The sequence below is a fragment of the Papilio xuthus genome, unplaced genomic scaffold (assembly GCF_000836235.2).
Source record: "Papilio xuthus unplaced genomic scaffold, Pxut_1.1 DF825017.1, whole genome shotgun sequence".
Classification (NCBI taxonomy): Eukaryota; Metazoa; Arthropoda; class Insecta; order Lepidoptera; family Papilionidae; genus Papilio; species Papilio xuthus.
In genome coordinates this window covers 4,152,488-4,174,463 of record NW_013533632.1, presented here as the reverse complement: position 1 = coordinate 4,174,463, position 21,976 = coordinate 4,152,488, and the positions used below count along the sequence as shown (strand labels likewise).

General features: G+C 33.5%; 2 protein-coding genes across 6 annotated transcripts in view; one reads left to right on the top strand and one right to left on the bottom strand.

Annotated features, from left to right (window-relative positions):
* The first annotated feature begins 1,673 nt into the window (after positions 1-1,673).
* Positions 1,674-6,907, top strand: Coq8 (ubiquinone biosynthesis protein COQ8, mitochondrial). Of its 4 annotated transcripts, none has more exons than XM_013323596.1 (8): positions 1,674-1,734; positions 2,194-2,775; positions 3,166-3,382; positions 3,725-3,934; positions 4,553-4,831; positions 5,243-5,445; positions 5,695-5,847; positions 6,289-6,907. In XM_013323596.1, exons 2-8 carry the CDS (start codon positions 2,197-2,199, stop codon positions 6,574-6,576), a joined length of 1,929 nt encoding a protein of 642 aa, XP_013179050.1. In that variant the 5' UTR covers positions 1,674-1,734; positions 2,194-2,196; the 3' UTR covers positions 6,577-6,907. The 4 variants fall into 4 exon arrangements, with proteins under 4 accessions (XP_013179050.1, XP_013179051.1, XP_013179052.1 ...); XM_013323597.1 differs by lacking the exon at positions 1,674-1,734 and adding an exon at positions 1,778-1,800; XM_013323598.1 differs by lacking the exon at positions 1,674-1,734 and adding an exon at positions 1,881-1,904.
* Positions 6,908-10,135: 3,228 nt separating this feature from the next.
* Positions 10,136-21,976, bottom strand: part of nwk (FCH and double SH3 domains nervous wreck) — a 36,274-nt gene continuing 24,433 nt past the window's right edge. Inside the window, exons 5-18 of one of the 2 annotated variants that reach the window (XM_013324173.1) lie at positions 18,962-19,098; positions 17,395-17,548; positions 17,076-17,303; positions 16,184-16,369; positions 15,867-16,103; positions 15,643-15,790; positions 15,402-15,568; positions 15,179-15,328; positions 14,828-15,094; positions 14,281-14,394; positions 14,024-14,129; positions 12,915-13,121; positions 12,320-12,354; positions 10,136-11,651 (exon numbers count right to left, since the gene is read on the bottom strand). In XM_013324173.1, the coding sequence (XP_013179627.1) occupies positions 11,187-11,651; positions 12,320-12,354; positions 12,915-13,121; positions 14,024-14,129; positions 14,281-14,394; positions 14,828-15,094; positions 15,179-15,328; positions 15,402-15,568; positions 15,643-15,790; positions 15,867-16,103; positions 16,184-16,369; positions 17,076-17,303; positions 17,395-17,548; positions 18,962-19,098 (2,601 nt within the window). In that variant the 3' untranslated portion in view covers positions 10,136-11,186. The remainder of the gene's footprint in view (positions 11,652-12,319; positions 12,355-12,914; positions 13,122-14,023; positions 14,130-14,280; positions 14,395-14,827; positions 15,095-15,178; positions 15,329-15,401; positions 15,569-15,642; positions 15,791-15,866; positions 16,104-16,183; positions 16,370-17,075; positions 17,304-17,394; positions 17,549-18,961; positions 19,099-21,976) is intronic. The other variant, XM_013324174.1, reaches the window with a different exon arrangement.

Below are 21,976 nucleotides of genomic sequence, written 5' to 3'. Positions count from 1 at the left end.
AACTAAACTAAAACTAATGACCTACGGAATACCTAACAGTTTCTATGTATAAAGCAGCTTAGTGAACCGTTCCGCAACTCAGCTCAATTTGTACCTGCATAAAGTTATAAAATGCGGAGCTGCGAACTGCAAGTCATCTGGCAACTAGCAGTTCATGAGCACATAGTTGTCGTGATGAGCTGTGAGCAGTAAATTTATTTGTAACAGCACACCCCAACGGATCTTTATTATGTGTCCTTGAACTTCGTACCGTTCTAGAACTTGTTTCTACATGTCTACGTGATATCGACGTCGAGTTATCCTTATATAAGATTCTACAGTTTACAATGTAAGATGCACAGAATTGCACGTAATTGCATCAGCATTGTTTTTCTTAGTTGATAAGTATAAAGTCGCATATGTTAAAACAGTTATTACAATTATTTTGATCATAATCACGAAATTTTCGATTGCAAGTTCTATGAAAACTACCATCGAAAATCGAAAAAACTTTACTCAACCCAACTCTAGAGAATCGTCAAATGATTTGTCAAACTAATCATCCTTGATTATAATGTTTCTATTTAAGATTGATTAGATTCACATTTGACAAGTCACTAGAGATGGGTTGAGTAAAATCGGTTATGAATATTTTCAATTTTCGATGGTAGTTCTCATAGAACTTGCAATCGTAATTTTTTTGTGTTATTGTTTTTGAATTATAATATGAAAAAAATTGTTTCTTTTTATTCCTACCTTATTCTTTGTAACTACATAAGGAAATAAAACATCAAACCGAATATTGTGGTGTTGACAAACAAAAATAGTTTTTTTTTTGTGTAAAACTATAGTGTGTCTAAGTTTGATTACTTTGACAACGGACCCCTATCAAGTATGGAAATAATTTTGTATCGCGATTAATAATGTACTTAGTGGGTGGTTGTCGTATAGTCGACCATGCGCGCATAACAAACAATTATGAACTATCGAGAATCGGTTTTGTTATAAGATTAGTAGAACAAATAAGTATAGTATAATTTAGTTTAGGTATGTTATTACTTTTTAAATTGATTACAGTTAAATATCTATTAACTGAAAAACAATACAAATATAAATTAAATAAAATATTTTCTTTGTCACCACCACAAGTCTTGGTTTAACGTTTTATTTCTATATTTATACTGTAGTTATAAAGAATAAGGTAAGATTCAATTATATTTTAAATTAAAAACAATACACATCAAATTTTCAATTGTAAGTTCTATAAGAACAATCATCGAAAATTTTCATAACGGATTGTATTCAAATATCTCCAATGAATTGGTAAATTAATTGTCAAACTAATCTATCTTAAATAGACACGCTATAATCTACCTTAAATAGGCACAATATTATTATTCTACTACAAACACAGACCTCTACAAATAGACCGGCTAAAAGGCCAAATACTTTGCGCCTATTTGATTATCGCCATTTTGGCGAAGACGGTAGTGGTTTGTGGCGGTGGTGTGGATTCAAACTAACAATATAGATAGAATTATCTGTCGTCAAACATAAACAAGGGCATTTCAATTGGACGAAATAAAAACCTATCATTTCGTAGCAGAGGCCTATCCATTTTTAAAGATCAGTAACTACAACGCAGAGTGTAGTATCATTTAAATACTCTTTGGTAAGTATAAGATATTTCTATACTCTATGTTAGCTTATTCCTGACATTGACATTGGCTAACATTTTTACCTAAAATATTACAGGTGAGTAAAATTATTTTGTTTCTTATTTGATAAAGTTAAATTATTATTGAAAGGCATATGTTCTAGGTATATACTTTTTTTTTCCGTTTTATTAAACATCCCATCACCACAAAGAACAACCTGTATATTATAATATTTGCCTCTAATTGTGATAAGTAAATAAAATTGAGGTAAAAAATTTAAAGTATAAAATATTTAAAGCATAAAATTTAATAATTTGCCAAATTTAATAATACCTCAATTAGTTTTATAGAATTTTGAAGTAAAAATTTATAAAAATCTGATTTTATGTTATGCAATACTTTTAGTACCTTGTCTTAGTCTGCACTTAACATTTCACTAGAAATGTTCTATAAAACTTTATGAAAAAAAGTTGGATTGGAAGACAAGTAATGTTCAACAAGTGTTTATGATTGTTGCATATACAACTTTTAATACTCAATTGTTTACACTTTACAGACTATGTCACAAATCACTGATTTATTGGGAGTAATAAAGGGTCTTCGGCAAGTAGTTGAAGCAGGTATTAAATTACAGCAGGAAAATTCTAGATTAATATGGAATAATTCTAGTATTAGACCATTTTTACAGAACTGCCCTACTAATGCAATTAAAAATTACAAGACAAATGAAGTGGCTCCAAAAGATATACTTGATCGAGTGTATGTTGTGGTACATGGTTTTAGAAAGTATGCCACCATGCATGTTCCTCTTGTCAGTACTAGTGTAGAAAGTAAAGCTGCTGTGGATGAAGAGTTGAAAGATGAGATAGAGGAGTTGAATAAAGAATTTGATAAGACATTTGAAATATTGAATAAGGCAAAAGATATGCAAGCATCATCTACTGAACCGAGGAATGAAATTGAATTTGAAGTACCTTTAGAGAAAATCCAGATGGAAAGTGTAGTAAAAACATCTTTACAAGGTACAAAAATTGAGCACAAACAACAAGAGCAACAAGTTAACCATCCCTCTTATGAGGAATCTACAAGTAGAAATGTCATCCCAAAGCCAGTTGCAAAAAAGAAGCCTAAAGTTATGGTATGTATTATTCTCTATTCCTTAGATTACTATTTTACTACTGGGTAAAGAGACTTGAAATTTTGTAAAGAGGTTTCTGTTATTACAAATGTGAGCACTAAGAAAGGATACTGTGAAATTCATTACCTAAAGTTTCTATGGAGCAATGTTATTCCTTCATATATGTTATTTCTATAAGTGTTCATGTCTTTTTTCAAATTTATCCTTTAGACCTAAACTTTTAAATTTCATGTTGACAAATTCCAGGGAAGCAGCTAGTTTTGTGCAATTTCATAGCTCAGTAAAGTAATTTTGAGCATATTCATTTTCTATATAATAAAAAATTGGGGTTTGTTAAGTTGTATACTGATACTCTTGAAAATTAAATTATGACTATTATTAATATTACAGCTGAGTTCAAACTCCAAGGAGCGCGTAGTGCCGTCCTCGCGTATTGGAAGAATGTTTTCATTTGGTTCGTTAGCAGCTGGGTTAGGAGTTGGGACTGTGGCACAGTATGCCAGGAATACAATACAGTCTGTTACTGGAAAGGTTGATGAGTCCAGTAATGCTTTCTTGTCACCAGCCAATGCAGAGAGAATTGTTGATACATTATGTAAGGTTAGAGGTAAGTAACAATTACATATTGTTTTAGAATCTTACTAATATTATAAACTGGCATTCTCTCAGAACACTGTATATGCAGAATTAAACATATTGATCAGTAGTAGCCTAAGTGTTCTTCCAGACTATGTTCTATACTTATGCTAAATTTCAGCAAGATTCGTTCAGCTGTTCTGGAGATATGTGATAGCAAACATCCATTCATCCATCCATGTAAAATTTCGCCTTTATAATATTAGTAAGATGTTTATATGCACAATTGTTACAAGTACCTGTGATTTGGTACTGTGAACTGCATATAATACTATGGAAGATATAATTTTATAGCCTTATATTTTGGTTATAGGCGCAGCTTTAAAGTTAGGACAATTATTAAGTATTCAAGACGAAACCGTAATATCTCCTGAATTCCAAAAAATCTTTGAGCGCGTCAGGCAGAGTGCGGATTTCATGCCCAGTTGGCAAGTTGAGAAAGTAATGAGTTCCCAATTGGGTCCCGATTGGCGTGATCGTGTGCAACACTTTGAAGACAAGCCATTTGCTGCTGCATCTATTGGTAAGCTAATTTCAATATTACCTCCTCAACTAAATGCCTCATTATTATGTAATTGTAAAATAATGTGATTAGAAACTTGATTTGTTTTTAATGTGATAATCAATTAAAATTCTCTTTTATTCATACCTGATTGGGCTCTAATGCAATATTTTATTCCATATTATAATACATGAATATATGTGACACATAATTTATTTTAAAACTTCCATAAATTTTATTGTTCTTATTTATTGTTGTTTTTTAAAATGTAATAAGGAAGTATTTAGTAATAATTATTTAGTTAATAATTTATTCCTACTAGTAGGGTTGGTTGTAAAAAATTAAGCCAAGACAGGAAAGTTTATAAAACCTTATCTGTAGACTTCATTTGAGATGATGATCCATACATTCAACATCAGCTTACTATACATGCTCACTGAGGGGCTTGGAACCTAGGGTAGGGCTTGAGTAGTTAGGGGTGACTAAGCCATAGTCAACCATGCTGCCCAGTACAGTTTGGTTATCTTCTCATACATCTTTGAATCTATTCTCAGATATGTGCATTTTGCATCAGAATGTTTTCTTTCACCATAATCATTATACAAACTATTTTTAAATGGTTTATGTTTATGTTTTAAGGGCAAGTCCACTTAGCTGTTCTTCACAATGGTCAAGAAGTAGCAATGAAGGTGCAGTATCCAGGCGTAGCTAAGGGCATAAATAGTGATATTGACAATTTGGTTGGTGTCCTAAAAGTGTGGAATGTCTTTCCGAAGGGAATGTTCATTGATAACATAGTCGAAGTTGCTAAGAAGGAATTGTCTTGGGAAGTAGATTATGTTCGGGAGGCGGAATGTACAAAGAAGTTTAAACAACTCCTTGCACCGTATCCTGAATATTTCGTTCCAGATGTTGTAGGTAAGATTTTGTCATTGTATATTACAGTAGCTGTCGCACGCGACTCCGTCCTCGCGGAATTAAAAAAAAAACTATTGGTCGCAACGTAATGTTATATAGCCTAAAGCCTTCCTCTATAAATGGACTATCCAACAAAAATAGAATTTTTCAAATCGAACCAGTAGTTCCTAGATTACCGCGTTTAAACAAACAAACTCTGCCGCTTTATAATGTTAGTAAAGATTTTCTTTTTGATTTTTGTTCTCTTTATATATTTCTTTTCTAATATTATAAAGATCTACGATAAAGACAGTTTTGTATTCTTTTACTGTTAAAACTCTTGCCGTTTCGTAAACAAATGTTTACCTATACAATGTCAGAGTGAGTTTTTAGTCTCCCAAAGTTCCATAACCTTTTTAATATGTCTTCCAGATGATCTTTGTACAGCGGAGGTGATAACAACTGAACTAATCGATGGTACGCCATTAGATAAATTATTCGACGCACCTTATGAGGTCCGTTATGATATAGCAAGGAAAATCATGCAATTATGTTTGCGTGAGATGTTTGTATTACGTTGTATGCAGACTGATCCTAACTGGGCGAATTTCTTCTACAATACAACAACTAAACAGGTCAGAAACATTAGTACAGTAACTAATATACATATAGACAACTAGCTGTTGCCCGCGGCTCCTTCCACAGAATAAGAAAAAAATTAGTCTTCTTCCAGACTATGTTCTACTCCTATGCCAAATATCAGCGAGATTCATGCAGCCATCCATCTGTACATCCAAAGTTTCGTATTTTTAGTTGTATTTTTGTGAAATTTGCTTTTGCTGACTTTTACTAAGTGTTTTTTTTAAAGAATGTCTTCTTTTTAGGTAGTTTTATTGGATTTTGGTGCGACCCGCGAGTATTCTAAGGAGTTCATGGATCAGTACATTGAAATAATCAAAGCGGCTTCAGATGGCGATCGTGCGGCCATCTTGCGGATGTCACGAGAAATGAAGTTTCTTACAGGTTATGAATCTAAAGTAAGTTGATATTTGTTACATTTTTATATTTTTAAGTTGGCTGAATTTTTTTTCGTGATATAACGTACCTTTAGTTATTGTAAGAGTTATTTTTACCTTAACTTATTACTTGAGGACAACGATAATGTTTTTGCGCGTGTTTATGTATGGGGATTTATATATCAAATCCATAATTAAGTTAATATTTAACTAAACTGATTTAAGGAGTGATTTATTTTGTCTTCTCAATTTGTCTTCACTGGAGTGTTTAAATATAAAAGTAATTTTTAACCGACTTTAAAAAGGAGGTTATATATATTGGAATATTTTTATGTATATTACCACATAACTTCGTTCCTGGTGCTCCAATTTTATTAATTATTTTTTTTAATAAAAAGGTAGTGATTGCCAGTTGGGTCCCAATTATATTAATTATATAATAATTTTTATAACTTTGTTCAGATAATGGAAGAATCCCATGTAGACACGGTGATGATAATGGGAGAAATATTTACAAGTGAAGGAAGCGGAGAATTTGATTTTGGTACGCAGAGGACAACGAGACGTATACAAGATTTAGTGCCGACTATATTAACACACCGTTTGTGTCCACCACCAGAAGAAATATATTCTCTACATAGAAAATTATCTGGAGTATTTTTACTTTGCTCAAAACTTAAGATCAAAATGAATTGTCGGGATATGTTCCGTGAAATTTATGATCAGTATAAAATTAATGTTGTCAATTAGTTATTATAATATATTTTCGAATATTAAAAAAAATATATTAAATGTACACTGGCACGATAAAACAATGAATTTTTGAAATTAAATTTATTGGTATTCTATAGATTTTTTTGAGAAAAATTGTATGTAATGTAAGGGCTAACATATTTTAACTGCTTATATAAATTTTATGTCCAGTTTCTAAAGCATTTTTCAAAGTGAATTATTATCTGTGTATTGAATAATTAAATTTAAGTTTTCATGGTCAGGGGTGTCAATTATTATAAATTATAATTATTTAATATAATCTAACCTACCTCATATGCGGGATATTTTGTATTATTAATTTAATTTTAAAGTTATTAAATTTAATTAAATGTAACACATTAAAATTAAATGTTTATAAGTCGTATAATTTATTTTTATAATCAACTCCTTTTCCTTAAAAATGTTAGAGCATATTATAAATTAAATTATCATATGAGGCGGTAGTAATAATAAACATTATTAATCTTACTAATATTATAAATGCAATAGTTTAGATGGATGGATGTTTGTTAAAAGGTATCTCCAGAACGGCTCAATGGATCTTGATGGAATTTGGAAGTAAAATGGTATCCAATATTATCCATTATTTTCTAACATTTCCATTATAAGTAAGAAAAATATCTATGTAGCTTCTTACTCAAGATGAAATGACTTGGTTGCTTCACGTCTTGTCAATACTTAAACGTATTCTGCTGATACCAACACAAATAGGTCATCATCGACCTTCCCTCATCGTACAGAGGGTCGGTACAGAATGTATAATATAAGGTACTCTTCCATACATCTCGATCTGCCGACTTTTCTATAATTCATCCATACGGATGGTCTTCCTTATAGTATATTTATTACTTATTACAGAAATCTGCAGAGAGGTACAAAGGTCAAATATTCTAAAATAAAACACGAATTTGAGGGTGTATTTATATATTTAAGCATTATTCAGCACTCCGGCTAATGTGACTAATATTACATTTCCAATTAATTCAAAGACAAAGCAAAGTTTTAGTATGATAACACTTCTAGGTGAAGTAATATCATATCACAAACATTGTCGGTTTGAATTTAATTTAATAGACAACTTGAGTGCATTACATACAGTGATTGTAGTTATAATGTTCTACAGAGTGCTACAATCCTCTCCGAGAGCGAAAATTTATTGAATTATTAAAAACATCGAAACACGTAAATGTAATACAATGTCATCCTAATATTTATGAAGTTATATGAAATAATTTCGCATCATTTATTATTTAAGCAGATGGATAAATCTACTACTAATCACAAAATCTTTATAACAATTACTAAAACATCAAAAAGCTTAGAAAATATTTTCTACAATCAAATACCAAGTGTCCAATAATTTAAAACAATTTAGTTTAGTTGAGTTTTGATGGAATGATTTTAAGAAATTGATGATTGTTATGTTTATAAAATTGTATCTAGAGTCAACTGTAGCATGAGCGAGGAAATGACTAAGAATCCGACTTTTTTGGTAATATCTACTAGATTATTAGTAGCTGATAAGTTGCGCGAGCGCTATAAGTTGCTACGGTACTGCCGCGTGGGCGTACTACGGACTAGCCGTGGGTTCGCTACGAATCTACGGTACGAAAACGCTGCGCGTGCGGTACTACGTGCTACGTAATAACCACGTAACCACTACGGCTTGTCATGTAACCATCGCATCATCGCTACGACACATCGCTGCTCTTGCTTGTAAATTTAACGTACTAAAATAGCAGGAAAATAGTATGAGATATTTCCCTATGGTATAGTTTCTCCAAGCTTAATATTATATGAGATTATTATTTCATGTTATCGGTTTGTGCGTGGAATACATTAATAAAATCATATTCAAAATTAAAGTTCGAATTTATCTAAATGAAAATTACTGAACGAAACTAAAAAAAAAACTAAATCTACCACAACCATTTCGAAATAACAAACGAATAATACTGAGGTATGAACAAAAAAATTATTAATTACTTAATTATAAGAACGTTAACACACAAAAATGAAATCTTAATTGACTAAATCGAATAATTACTAAACGGTGTTTAAATTTATAATGTTTGGTTATTGTGACAGCTACGAAGGAATATATGATATCCAATAAAGTTCTAGTCGTAGCGTTGCGATAATTAAAACATCAATTTGCCGTCTACGTGTAGAGACAGTAATTTGCTATGATTATACAATTATTAAAATGATCGATAATGAACATTCTACTCCTACTGACATTAAACAATTAACGTAACAGATGCTAACGTGTAATTTATATGTGTCTACAATAAAATTTTACTAACTCTATAACACAACATTTAATATATTCTTAAGCGAAATTTATTTAACTACGTTGATAATTGTGAAAAGATTATAAAGAAATAATTGAAATACGTTTAAGTTTTATGGACCCGTGGTAACAGATTTAAAATTAGTTTTATAGTTATAATTTTAATTAATCGATAGAAAAGATTAAATAATAAAATAATCAAATATCCCTCCAATAGTTTTAGTAAGATTTATACTATGAGGAAAATATTATAAAGTTGCGAAAATGTTTCATTTAAATTTATGATGAAGCGGAAACGAGAAGGTAGTAACACCCTGTATATTATTAAGATTATTTGACATTGAACATTTTCACCACAAATTGTCCACCTCCTCTTCACCTATATTATCCAGTGTTAATATTCAACAACCTAATTTTCCTAAACTTCCTTTGCGCTTTGGTTATATCTTAACAGTTTCAAGTTTTAAAATAATAATGAAATAACTTTATGATTGATCTAATGTTAAGTTCTTTTCAGTATAAGTAGATTTTTATATTTAAAACATAATATATATTCTGTTAAACTGTCTAGAATATACATAATCTGTATCGATCGTTTACTTAATGACAGTTATTAAGTAAAAGTAAAAAAAAACGAAATGCTTTTCACTGTGCAGATCACTTTTCCTCAGAAAGTTTTTAATACTTCAGGATTTGTCCCAATAAATAGATAAAAATTGGAAAAAATCATTAAGTTTTTACCTTACAGTAAATATTAAAAGAAAAAAAAGGAAAAAAATAATAATAAACTTTCAATGTAATATTGTTAATAAATGTCATGTTTCCTTCAGAGAATCGGCACAGTACTCTTTCATTTATTTATACGAAAAATAATAAACAAAATTTAATAATAAATTCAGAAATTATCAAGATATAAGACAATGCGCTATATCTACGACTATACTATCATGCCATCTATTTAACATTCCTTATACGTGCTGTACCAGCGAACTAGAAGTTAGTAAATAAATATTTATTTATATACATTTACCTCTACTTTATGACCGCTTCTCATTGCAAACGTCTATTACATAAGTTATTAAGATTATTGACTTATTTAGTTGTTAGGCCATTGTAGGCAAATGTACAACGAAATCGAATCAACGAAATACCTTTAAAGAAAATACTTCAAATCGTATGGTTTTCACAAAATGGATAAAATTAGCCAATAATAAAATATCATTTTCATATGGTATAAGGTATAGAAGAAGCTAAAATTGTAAAATGGGTACTATACTATATATTGCTTACGGAGCAAAATACAAATTTGATATCTGTTTCTTTAGTAAGTGTATTATTTTTAGAGTTGTTACAAAATATTATAACGATATTGAATCGGCCAATAGATGTGACGTCACTAACTCGACAGATACCATAGAAGTACTAAAGGAGAAAGGACATCGAGGAAATACCCGTTTGAAACAATGCCTGTGAACATCATATAATATAGATGTTGTAAAAACGTAATATTCTGTTTATCGTAATGAAAAATAAATTAGAAATAACTAGGCCTAAGGAATATTATTCATAAAATACTTATAAAAGTTTTAAGATTCTGCGATGTCGTTATCTTAATACAAAAAGTAGTAAATACTATTCAATTACAAACTTCAAGAAAGTTCTTGTTTTCGTCTATTAGTACTATTGTCAAATATTTAAATATTAAAAGTAATTTGACTACTTATTAATTTGAGTATAAAAGTTCGTAAATAGCTTAATATCTACGTTAAGCTTATTTGACATGATGAAATGATTGTTAACGCACAACTATCGTCGAAATTCAGGGACATTATGAAAGGAATGCGTTGAGAAACGGTCTAACGGTTTATGTTACCAATCGAAAAGAGACCAACGAGTGTGTGCCAACCGTATTATACTTTAAAATCTATCCAATCCCATAGCTAGGGTGTTAAAGATTTATATTTAAGTAGGTTATGTGGTTCCCTTGGAAACTAAACAATAGTAAGGGATAAAGAAATGAAGTAACTAACATTCGTTACTTTTTCCTACGTAATACTTTTCTTAACATTTTCAGATAAGTAAATAATATTTTGCGCGATGTTTTTTAGTGATAGAGATCATTCAATTTATCAAATATATTACTCATAAGATACTACAGTATAAAAGTATTTGTTAAACGTTTGGGGGGATGATCGCGTAGCATCGTTGAAAAAAAAACTACCGACGGGTCAGTAACGTCGATTACAGAGCTTAGAATTAGAGTAAGATGTTTCAGTCAGAGGAGACTTCAGATCTAAGCGTTAGACTCCTTTAGGTCGGTAAGCCTCGCGAGTTGTGCGGGTTCCAGTTCGTCGGGGATCGAGGCTCGGCCGGCCCGCGGTGCCGCGGGGGGAGACTGCGGCGCGGTAGGGGGACCGGAGGCTACCGAGGCGCCGGTCGACTCGCCCTCGGATGCAGTGGAGCTGGATGCGGGGTGAGGGGCGGAGGGCGCCGTGCCGTCGCCGGAGTCGCGCAAGCACACGGCCGTTTGCTCCGAGAGCGAGGACTCTTCGTCATCGTTCTCGTCTTGTTGGGGTTGGGGCTCCTGTTCTGGGGGCGGGAAAGGCTGGTCAGGCTCTTCGACCATGGGTGTAGCGGCCGTGATCACTATCTGCGCTACTCCGAGGCCGCAGCCGCTGCCGCCGGCTTCAACAATCAGAGGCGCAGGCTTGGGCTGAGGCGGGGGCGGTGGCGGCGGTGGGGCCTGCACTTCTTCGTCCTATTAGCATAACACATGTTTAAAAACAGGAGAGATACATGAGGATTTTTTTTATCCATCAAAAATAGTATTTTTTTGCTACATCGTACAATAGTAGAGATAATATTAATATATTTAAGCGGTAATCTAAATTGAACAATTAGGTATAAATCTTTTAACAGCTATTAAATTATTAGTCACAATTTAAATATGTCCATGCTTTAATCATGCAGAATGGAAAGCCATGGAAGAACTAATAATGGTTAAATGGAATGTGATGTTTTTCATTAAAAAAATACTAAAAAGTATAATTTTATAACTAAAAAAACAAAAACGAAAATTCGTAAATCAACATTATAGACAAAGTATTTATTTAAATAGCTATGTGTCATAATTATTTCATAATTACTAAAGCTTATTACGTTTATAGATATGACATATTTAGTTATAAGTGCCAAATGTTTTTAAGTATTTTAAATGCCATTGGTGGTTGTTACTTTTTTAAATGTGATTAATGAAAAGTTGATAATACATTTAATTGCAAAGCTTCAGAAAGTTCCCCGTGTAACATCTGGCACTGTAAAATCTAGCAGCGAGTGCCAAGTAACAAAAACACTGCAAAACAATCGCTGCAAGAAACAAAAGCATGCTTAATATTTTATTACAAAAATTAAAAACAAAAAGCAAACCTCATCCTCAATATTATCACCGACAACTTCATCGACTGGTGCATGAAAAGAATTCGGATACGATTAATATTACGCTATAAAATAATTAGTAAACAGGCACATTCGTTCGTGGTATTCCGCTTAAGTAAAACCTTGTAACTCTCAACTCCAAAAGCCATAATGACAGTTACTTGCATTCCACCACTAACTATTGCATACTGTATTTTTAGACCTTTATCATTGTGTACTAGACTTTTAAACGATTTTCCCTTTAGTGGTTAGAATACTAATGAAGTCCACTGTACATATGTATCACCTATCATATAATCTTTTAGCTGAAGTCAAGCAGAGATAATGAGCATCATCCTCTTCTCACTGAACTTGAGTTCACCCCACTATGAGTGAGCTTGTAAAGTTACATCGAGCACAAATATGTTTCATTTTATAAATGCTGCAATTATTAACATAGTATCATACATTTATAAACAAAATAACATAAAGTTTGCGTAATACAGGTACACAGCATAAAAAGAATGTTGTATTCTTTTAATTTATTTTATTTAAAAATGGTTTATTGTATTTGCAATTTATAATTTCCGTAAGCATGAATACTTACCGACTATGGTGACAGCGGGGGTAACCTGAGCATTCTCTGCTTCGTCAAATTGCAAGCCGTATTGCTCTTGTTGGTTCCTACTTAGCTCTAAATTAAAGCTGAAGTCAGGTTGACTGTCCATTGAGTCGCCGAGGTCGACTGGCGGGGGTGGCGGTGGCTCGACCGGCGGAGCAGCGCTCTTACTATTGTTGTTATCCGTCATGACAACTAGCGGCGTCCAGGGATAGGGTACATATATTTCAACCACAAGAACACCCCAACAATATTATCAACGCAAAACCGCTCTATAGTCAACAAAGCTCTATGCTTAACCAAATTCATTACGCTTAAGTTTCTTTAAAGTGATTTTTTGACAATACGTTGTAGTTAACTATAGAGATTTAGTTTTGTTTTATCATGTTGGGTTTCATACATTACGTTGGGTACAAACATTTATAGCAGGAAGACAGATTTAGGTGACAGGAAGTCATTGAAATAACAGTTGGAAAAACTTGAAGGTAGAAACACAAGGAAGATTTACATAGACTGAACAATACAGTACGCACACATCAGCTTGCAACTTCGTTGGAATCCTTTATAACATCTTATGTTTTCTGCGTTGCAAAGAGTTTAACTGTATAGGCATCAAAACCAGCGATAAGTAGTTCATGACATTTATTATATTTATATTTATTTGAACAATAATTACCGCTACTTCATAATCGTGCAAAATTAAACAATTATTCATGCAAACATGATAATGTAGATGACCTATGATTTTCAGCGCCGTATTACCTAACGAATTCTACCAACATACAGTATGTTACAAAATATCATGCCAATTGGGGATTAAAACGACAACCATTTACCCAATCAGCCAAAAAAAAGCTATCTATCGCGTTAATTGCACAATATTCCGCTACAATGTGTTTAACATTACAATAAAACAGGTAAACGTAATCTACGACACAAACAGTTACCGTTCGGACGGGAACAACACTGTTTTATGTTAACACACTGATCAAGAGATAGACTGAAATAATAATAGTAAGGTAGATAAAGTAGTTGTTACAGTGCGAGCGGTGACAGACAGGAAAATAAAACGAGAGGCAATATAAAAGTTTTCATACCCTCCTCATCATAGCCGGCTTCGGGAGTCTTCGGGGGAGACGCAAACACAGGAGGGGCGGAGCTTGGAGGAGTCCAGTCTTCGCCAGTACTCAACGGGTCGCCATTCTAATCACATTTCGAAGATTTAAATTTAAAAAGTGACTAAGTGAAAATTGAAAAAAAAATAGATGAACTCGCCTCATTCCTTTGTTCTAAAAAGTGTTTTGCAAATAATTATAAGTAGTACAAAGATATATTTTACTTCGCAAAACCTTACCTCATCGCACTCCTCGACAATAAGCGAGGGGAAGTTGCCGACGACGCCGTTGACTTCTCCGCGCCACCAGCCGTCATCAACGTCATGAGCCTCACGGGAGACGATACGAATTATCTGTTCAGAAATAGAAGTTAATATTTTGGAAAGAACAGCGGAGCTCAAGAACCACTGTGGGTCGGTGCCCCAGCGGAGTATGAAAGTCTTTTGGAAAGAATGAAAAAGCCTAACATAAAAAGCGTTTTTGGAATAAACCTGGAAATAGTCAATCATGGTATGAATGTAAAACATGATCACATATTTTCCATCTGCACAAAAGACTAAAAAGATTCAAATTTTATTATAATTAGAAGACGTAGCATACTAATAACTGCGTAGTTTTCATTAAAGAATATTTCAAATGTAATGGGCGTCAGCTTTCAAACGTTATTTGAAAGTCGACTGAAAGTTAATTAAAATTAAATTTCTCGTACCACGCTAATTAGAATGGTTTGGAATTTGTGTTATCTGTAATATTGTGCTTCTTTGTAATTTGTAATTAAATATTCACCTGTCCCTCCTCAAGATTGAGCTCGTCGGATGCCTCCGCGTCATAATCATAAAGAGCAAAGCAAAAACCGAGTGTGGGCAACTGTTCTGGAGGCGGTGCCTCGGCTTTAGGAGCCTCTTCAACCTTCGGTTCCTCGGGCTTAGCGGTCGGAGCCGAGATCACTGAAATTTGATCTGGCGATACCACCACATCGGCATCTTCTCCTTCCACGGTGTAGTCCACAGAAGAGAAGGAAATCTGAGTAACGAGTCCCGGTGTGCTGGAAGGCTAAACGAAGTCATATTATTTCATTAAGATTTTTTTTTCAAATTTTATATACATTTCTAGTAATCATCTACCAATTGAACATACTTGCTCCCTCTCAACATCCAGATAGTTATGGGGCACGTAGCCTTCTTCCCCGCGATAGTTTCTAGCACGGAGCCAACCATCGCCGTCACCTTCTCCTACCACTTCCAGTTGTTCATTTTCAATAATGGACAGTTCGTCCGGATTTTGAGCCTAAAATTTTTAATTTTTTTAGTACATTCTTTTTGTTAAGTAGTTGTTTCATTTGTTCAGCTGTAGAACTTACTGTGTAAGAGTACAAAGCTGTGCACTTGTACAATGGAGCAGCAGGTGCCTCAGTAGTAGTCTCCGGGGCGGCCGGTTCAGGTTCCGGTTCGTCCCAATTAACTTGAGTTGGGTCATCCCATCCAACGGTCAGTTGCTCTATACGCATACGATCTTCTTCCAAATCGCCTACAGAAGAAACACAAATATACATTTTCCTGTATGATAATATCGATCGTAATCATTATGTAAGATATCAGTACCATCAACTTCTTCATCTTGCTCATCCTCATTTTGAGAGTCGGACGTAGTACGCTGGTGTCCACTTGTTCCAACTGTAGCAGCTCCAGAAGTACCTGCTTCACCCTCAGTATTATCACTGTCATAGAATGAATCCGAGCTAGGTTGATCCTGAATATGAAATACGTAGTAATGTAATAAATTTTAAAACAAAACTCGAAACAAATAAAGGGTATGCTCTACATACAGCTGCACCCGAGGCATCGGTACGAACGCTAAGCAGGCTGCTGCTACGCGGCAGTGTATCTTGTACGGCCAACAAGTCAATTTCCTTGAGCCACTCGTCTACGGGAGCACCGCTAATCCTCAAGCACTCCAGTCTAGCCTCATATTTGGCTCGCGATGTCTCAGAACGACGAATGTTTGATCGTAGCTCATCCATTCGCACTTCTAATTCCGGCCCATTGGGATCGTTAGGGTCAACCTGGTTACAATTTAAAATGTGTATTTGCATGACTGTCAATGTAAAGTCAGATAAAAATGATGATTCATATTGAATCATACTTTCTGTCCTGCGTCGCGCATTGCTTGATACAGCTGTAGTTTGCGGGTTGCATCTCTTACAAGAGCAGTCTCTCGAACCACACGGGTCGCCCAACGACGAGCTTCTTGTGCCAGAGTTTGTGACACTGACTCGTGCTCCATAGTCACGGTGTCAATGGGATCATTATCGCATGGCTCAAATTCATACTACAAAAATATTTAAAGGCAACCAATTATTAAAAATGCAGTTGCAATTTATTGTAGAAATTTATAAATATATTAAACAAAATTGTACAGCAGGGGACTATGATTGTGTGAATTACAGTACGCGGAAAATGCACGAACTAAATTGTTCTACATTTATCTCATTTAGAAATATTTCTCAGTATTTATTGATAAAGAGTGAATCCCAGGGTGATTATAAATTTGCAAATGGCGACTGAATGAAAACACTGAATACACGAATCACCTGAGGCGGAATATTTAATTAGGTTTATTAATGTTTTACCTAAACGTAAACGCAACGTAAGCGTTGCTTATGAATATTGTATTAAAATCTATACAATGTTTATTCTCTTTTCTGCGTCAATTACTTGATAGTGGTGGCAGCGAAATTGGTTGTTTATGGTTACTGGTTACTACTTTTAGACATAATTAGTTAGAATCATTTAGAGCGAATGTCGCGCTTTCGGTACCAAGTGAAGTGACAGATTGATTAGTGAGGGGACATAAACGTTGATTTTTTAATAAGGCTAGTGTTGTGCCAATATACCGGCACAGTGTCGGATTTACTTCCTAAAACTACTAACTATTTTAACTCTCTTGAGGTTAATATAAATCACAAACAATAAACATCTGGCTTATGTAAGATAACTTTGAATACATCGAGCTGTACTTAGTGAGAAGTTCTTACCTGAATGTGTTGCTTGAGCACTGGGTAGTACAGATAAAGACATTGCAGATTATACTCCCTAGTCAACTGTTGGGCTTGATCCCTAATTTTACCAAAGGAGTGCTGAGTGGCAGAGCAAGTCAAAAGCTCAGTGCGACCCATCAGTGTAAGAAACTCAGACACTTTTTCATAAACTGAAGCTTCCATATTTTGCATGCATGTTTGAAGTTCCACCAGAAAGTATCGATTCTAAAAACATATTTTTTTATGATGATTTGTCGTCAATCACTTTTTTTTTCATAAAAATCCTCATAATTTTGTTGATTGCTAATATTTATACCTGGTGAGCGTTAGCTGCAGAAATGCTCAACAAGTAATCATTTCTCGCTCCAGTCGATTTCTCCTCTAGTTGGTCACGACGAGATGAAACTTTAGCGCTGTTTTTCTGAAGGGATGTAATCGATTGGAAAAACGAACCCTTCTTCTTCTTCAGTCTAAATTAAAAAAGTTATATGTATTTAAATATTTTATTATAAATTATATCTGATATTTCAGATAGAGTTTTAAAAGATATACTCTAGCAGTAAGACATGATTGAATTAAGTTAAACTTTAGATACTGTAGCATGCCAGTGAAATTCAATTCTAAATTGATTGTCTTGTTAGCCAGAGCTTGGAGCAATACGGTACAGGACAATAGATGCAATATAATATCCGACGTCAGAAACTGTACTATTATATATCAATGTACATGCGAGCTAATATAGACTAGGGAGAGCGAATTCTGCTCACTGAGACGTGTAAATTCTGTTAAACCTAAATCGAACATCGAATCCGGCTATGATAATAATGGTGTTATTTTTAATGACACTTTAATTTTTTTCATACGAAAGTGATATATTGTTAACTTGTTAACTTGTATAGATAACAAGACTTTTTTTGCACTTAGAGATATATACTACATAGAGTCTCAAAACGTGAGAATAACACATTTAAAAAGAATCTTTATAGAGGCAACGTATTCACGTATGAATATTGAAAGGGTTCATGTTTAGAAAGTGTAGCTGCTAAGAAAATATTAAAGCGCCTGTTAGTAAACAATGTAGAGGAACTTGTTTTGCTTATGAATTTTGTAATCTTTGCGAAACTTTCACTTACCGCACCGCTCATTTGCTGTATCAAATATTAAGACCGGTCCGTCGACATGCACACCAAGTTTTTACACATTCTAAATTTAATAAGCAACTTGTTGAATATAATACAGGTTTTAATTTTGTTTCAATTAAAGAAGTATTGATATTTAAAAATTGAAGTTTTATAACTTCGAAGAATTAATATTTAGATTTCCATTCCTCTAAATGGTTTTGGAGTAACCAAAGCTTTTGAGCTTTAATAACTCAAAGGTCCAGCTACGTTTGAATTCGATGTTAATCTCAATTAACAGATTAAATCCATGAGACGGCAGCAGGCGGCCGGCAGATGGTTTTGCCACAATTGTAACTCGATATCACAGAATTCCGGTTTATACGAGATAGGTTAATATCGTTTCAATTCTGACCGAGAAATATGGATATATTCTTTTCCATTTTGCTAACATTTTTAATAATTAAATATTTAATTTATTTTTATTCAAAAAAGCAGTTAAGTCAACAGTGTACTCCTAAAATATTTTTTTGAAAAGCTATTTACAATGTCATTTATTTTTATTTATATAATTATTCATTTTCAGCAGTTGCGATCGCGATTTCTTAAAAAAAAGGGTCTTGACAGACAGACGGGGACGGACAACAAAGTGATGCTAAAAAGGTTCCTTTTTTTCCATTCGTGGTACGGAACCCTATAAATAACATTGCGCCGCGACTGGGTTCTGAAAACGAGGTCCAACAGATATGATATGAATGCACTTACTTTTCCTCGATGTCTTTGGCCTTGTCGCGCACATCGTGAGCTGTGTGCTCCTCGTCGAAGTACAGCTTCTTGGTCTTGTCCACGTCGAGAACACTCATTTGCAGCTCCTTGTGCGCTTGAGCCAGCAAATCGGTGCTCTAATAAATAAATTACCAGATTTAATAACTAGTTGATTTTTTTGAGAAGGACTTTATCATAGGCATGTTTGATAATCAATAACATTTAGTAAGGTAAATATGTCTCATCTGATTGTCAAATGGGTGAAGGTCGACCTCCCATCAGCTCTTAGATTATGGGCAACGTTCATATTACTATTTTATTATAGCGATATCATAGGTGTTTTCAAATGGATTGTAGGTTTTCTGGCTCTTACTATAAAATATTGTCTAACTAGTAATTGATTTATAAACTCCAAAATGTAATCTATGTAAGTGACTCAGAATTTCATTATATAAGTAATATCAGGGTTTAATACAAATCGTGCTGCTTTATTAATATAATTTTTCCAGGAAAGTAAATAAATTGCTACATACAATAATTTGATCGTAGATATTTGAGACCAAGATCCCAATTTGAAATGCTTTGTTATCTCTATTTTATCAAATCTAATGAAAGGGATGATTTTGGTCTCAGCAAACCATGGTAAGCCATTTAATTTGCATTCCTTTGAATGTTCGGTTTCAACAAGTTTACCTCTAAGTTAATCAAGTACGGCGTCAATTCATTTAGTGCATACTGCGACCAGCGCTCGACCGTAGGAAGGTAAATTTGCATTGGTGTGGAGCGCACCGTTTACACGGAACATGCGACGTGCAGCGTTAATTAATCACGTTAGAAGTTGCCGTGCCGGTGAAAACTAAATTGACACTTTCATTACGCGTTTGTTACCGACCGAATAGTTTCCTAAAACTTAAAGTTTCAAACATTTCAACAAAGACTAAGTACTCACATATGAAAGTACTGTTTGAGTTGACATTGTTTGAAGTTATACACATTTCAAGAAGTCGGTCTCTAGCTCTTAATCTCAGTATTTGAAGCAGAATTTTAGTTGTTTTTTTTACATAGCTATTGCTTTATAAGTAACTTAACACTATTGTTATAATTTCGTAGCACCTTCGTAGCATGTTCGAAGATAAATCGATTATACGATCTTTGAGATTAGTTTCGTTAAAGCGTCTGACGTCACATTATGTCTACCATACTTTAGGAATATTGTAAGGTTTTAATCTCTGCATCTTCAATATTATCCTGGTAGTATGAAGAGCACAAAATATACAAAGATCTGTTACAACATTCAATAGAATACAAACAAGTGTATAGTATCGAAATGAAATATTTGATCGTGTTATTTTACTTTAACTGGTGATCAAAAATAGTATAGTTATATTTGCTGTTATTTTGAGAGATGTAATCATTTCAATAGATGTAAGTATTAGTAGAGAAGAAGAGAAAATTGTAAAATAGAATGCCTCTATGAAAAATGTTTCACAATACCATTTGCATGTGACAAAGAGCTGTATAACCAAACCAATTTAAACTCGTTTGAGTATTCAAAGGACAATAACGAAGAGGAAAAATGTGTAGGAAGCAACCACATTTCGTAATACCGCATGTCAAAGGCTTATTTAGAACAAAGTCGTGTTAGTTACACTATTTATAACTCAAGAACGGCTTTACCGTTATGGCTGAAAATTGGTGAAGAGGTAGCTTAGAGCCAGGAGACGGACATAGTATACTATTTATTCATGTTTTTTTTGCCTTGAAGTCTTGAGCTGCTTTTTATTTAACTTACTAATATTATAAATGCGAATGTTTAGATGGATGTGATGTGGATGGATGAGTGGGTTACACTAATTAAGTTTTTTTTTATCAACGCGGACGGAGTCGCGTGCGACAGCTAATACCTTATAAAATAGCTAACAATATTACTGTTTACAATGTCTTGCTATGAAAACTTCTAAACGGTATTAAAAAAATCAACGTAAGTATAAAACGTATTGTAACTCGAGAGAAGTTAGACAGGGTGTTCATGAAATGGAACTAATACGTATTCAAAACAGTGAATAGAAAGTAAAAAACTTTATTTCATTTTTGCGAAAGCTTCGTGTAATGTACGAGTTGTTGTTAAGTTTCAAGATGTTTGTCGCACAGCTGACTGCAATCGCGACGTGCATTAGAAAGGATATGATAAACGAGACATATAGTTAACGTAACAATACATTTTCGACGATAAAATGCTAAAAGCCAAGTCTGAATGCTTCCTTTCATTTTTGAATACTGCGTTTCATTTATTTTTATACTAATGGTGACTCCCTTCAAATGTATTTCTAATACATTATGAAGTTTTTCTTCCATTAACATGTTTTCATGATGATCTCTTTAAATGCTTAAGTTAGCTTCGGAATTACAGCTTTTGATTCGTTCCGATTGAAATATGCCTGTTAAAGTTTCTGACAGTTAATACTATCTCTATTATTAGTTCGAATCCTCACAAAGTAAACCGCAACCATTTTAAATGATAAAAGAGTTAGACAGAGAATAATGTGAAATTAAATATTCTCGTATTGAGGGCGACGTGAATAAATAATGCTTACGCATATGCTCACCACTTAATTAGCCTTAATTAAGATACTAAATCATATTTTCTGTCCCCATTCTGTGTTATTTATATAATATTTATTTGAAAGGTGTAAAACAATCGAGCAAACGCAATAAGCGGTTGATTTATTTGACAATCGAACATACTGTCAATAATCTAACCTTAATACAAAAAAACTGACTAAGTTACGTTAAACAAAGATGTTAATTTTATTAATTCATTCATACATACAAACCAACTTACATTCGTGCGAAGAACATCAGACTATGTCAGTCAGGTAAAAACCTTGCAAATTATTGCACAAATTGGAGAAAAATCCTAGGACAGAAGATAAGAATAAAGTCGAAACGACCCACTAAAATGAGGTAACACAAAGAGGGATAGAGATAGACTCATGTCGACTACTACTAAATATG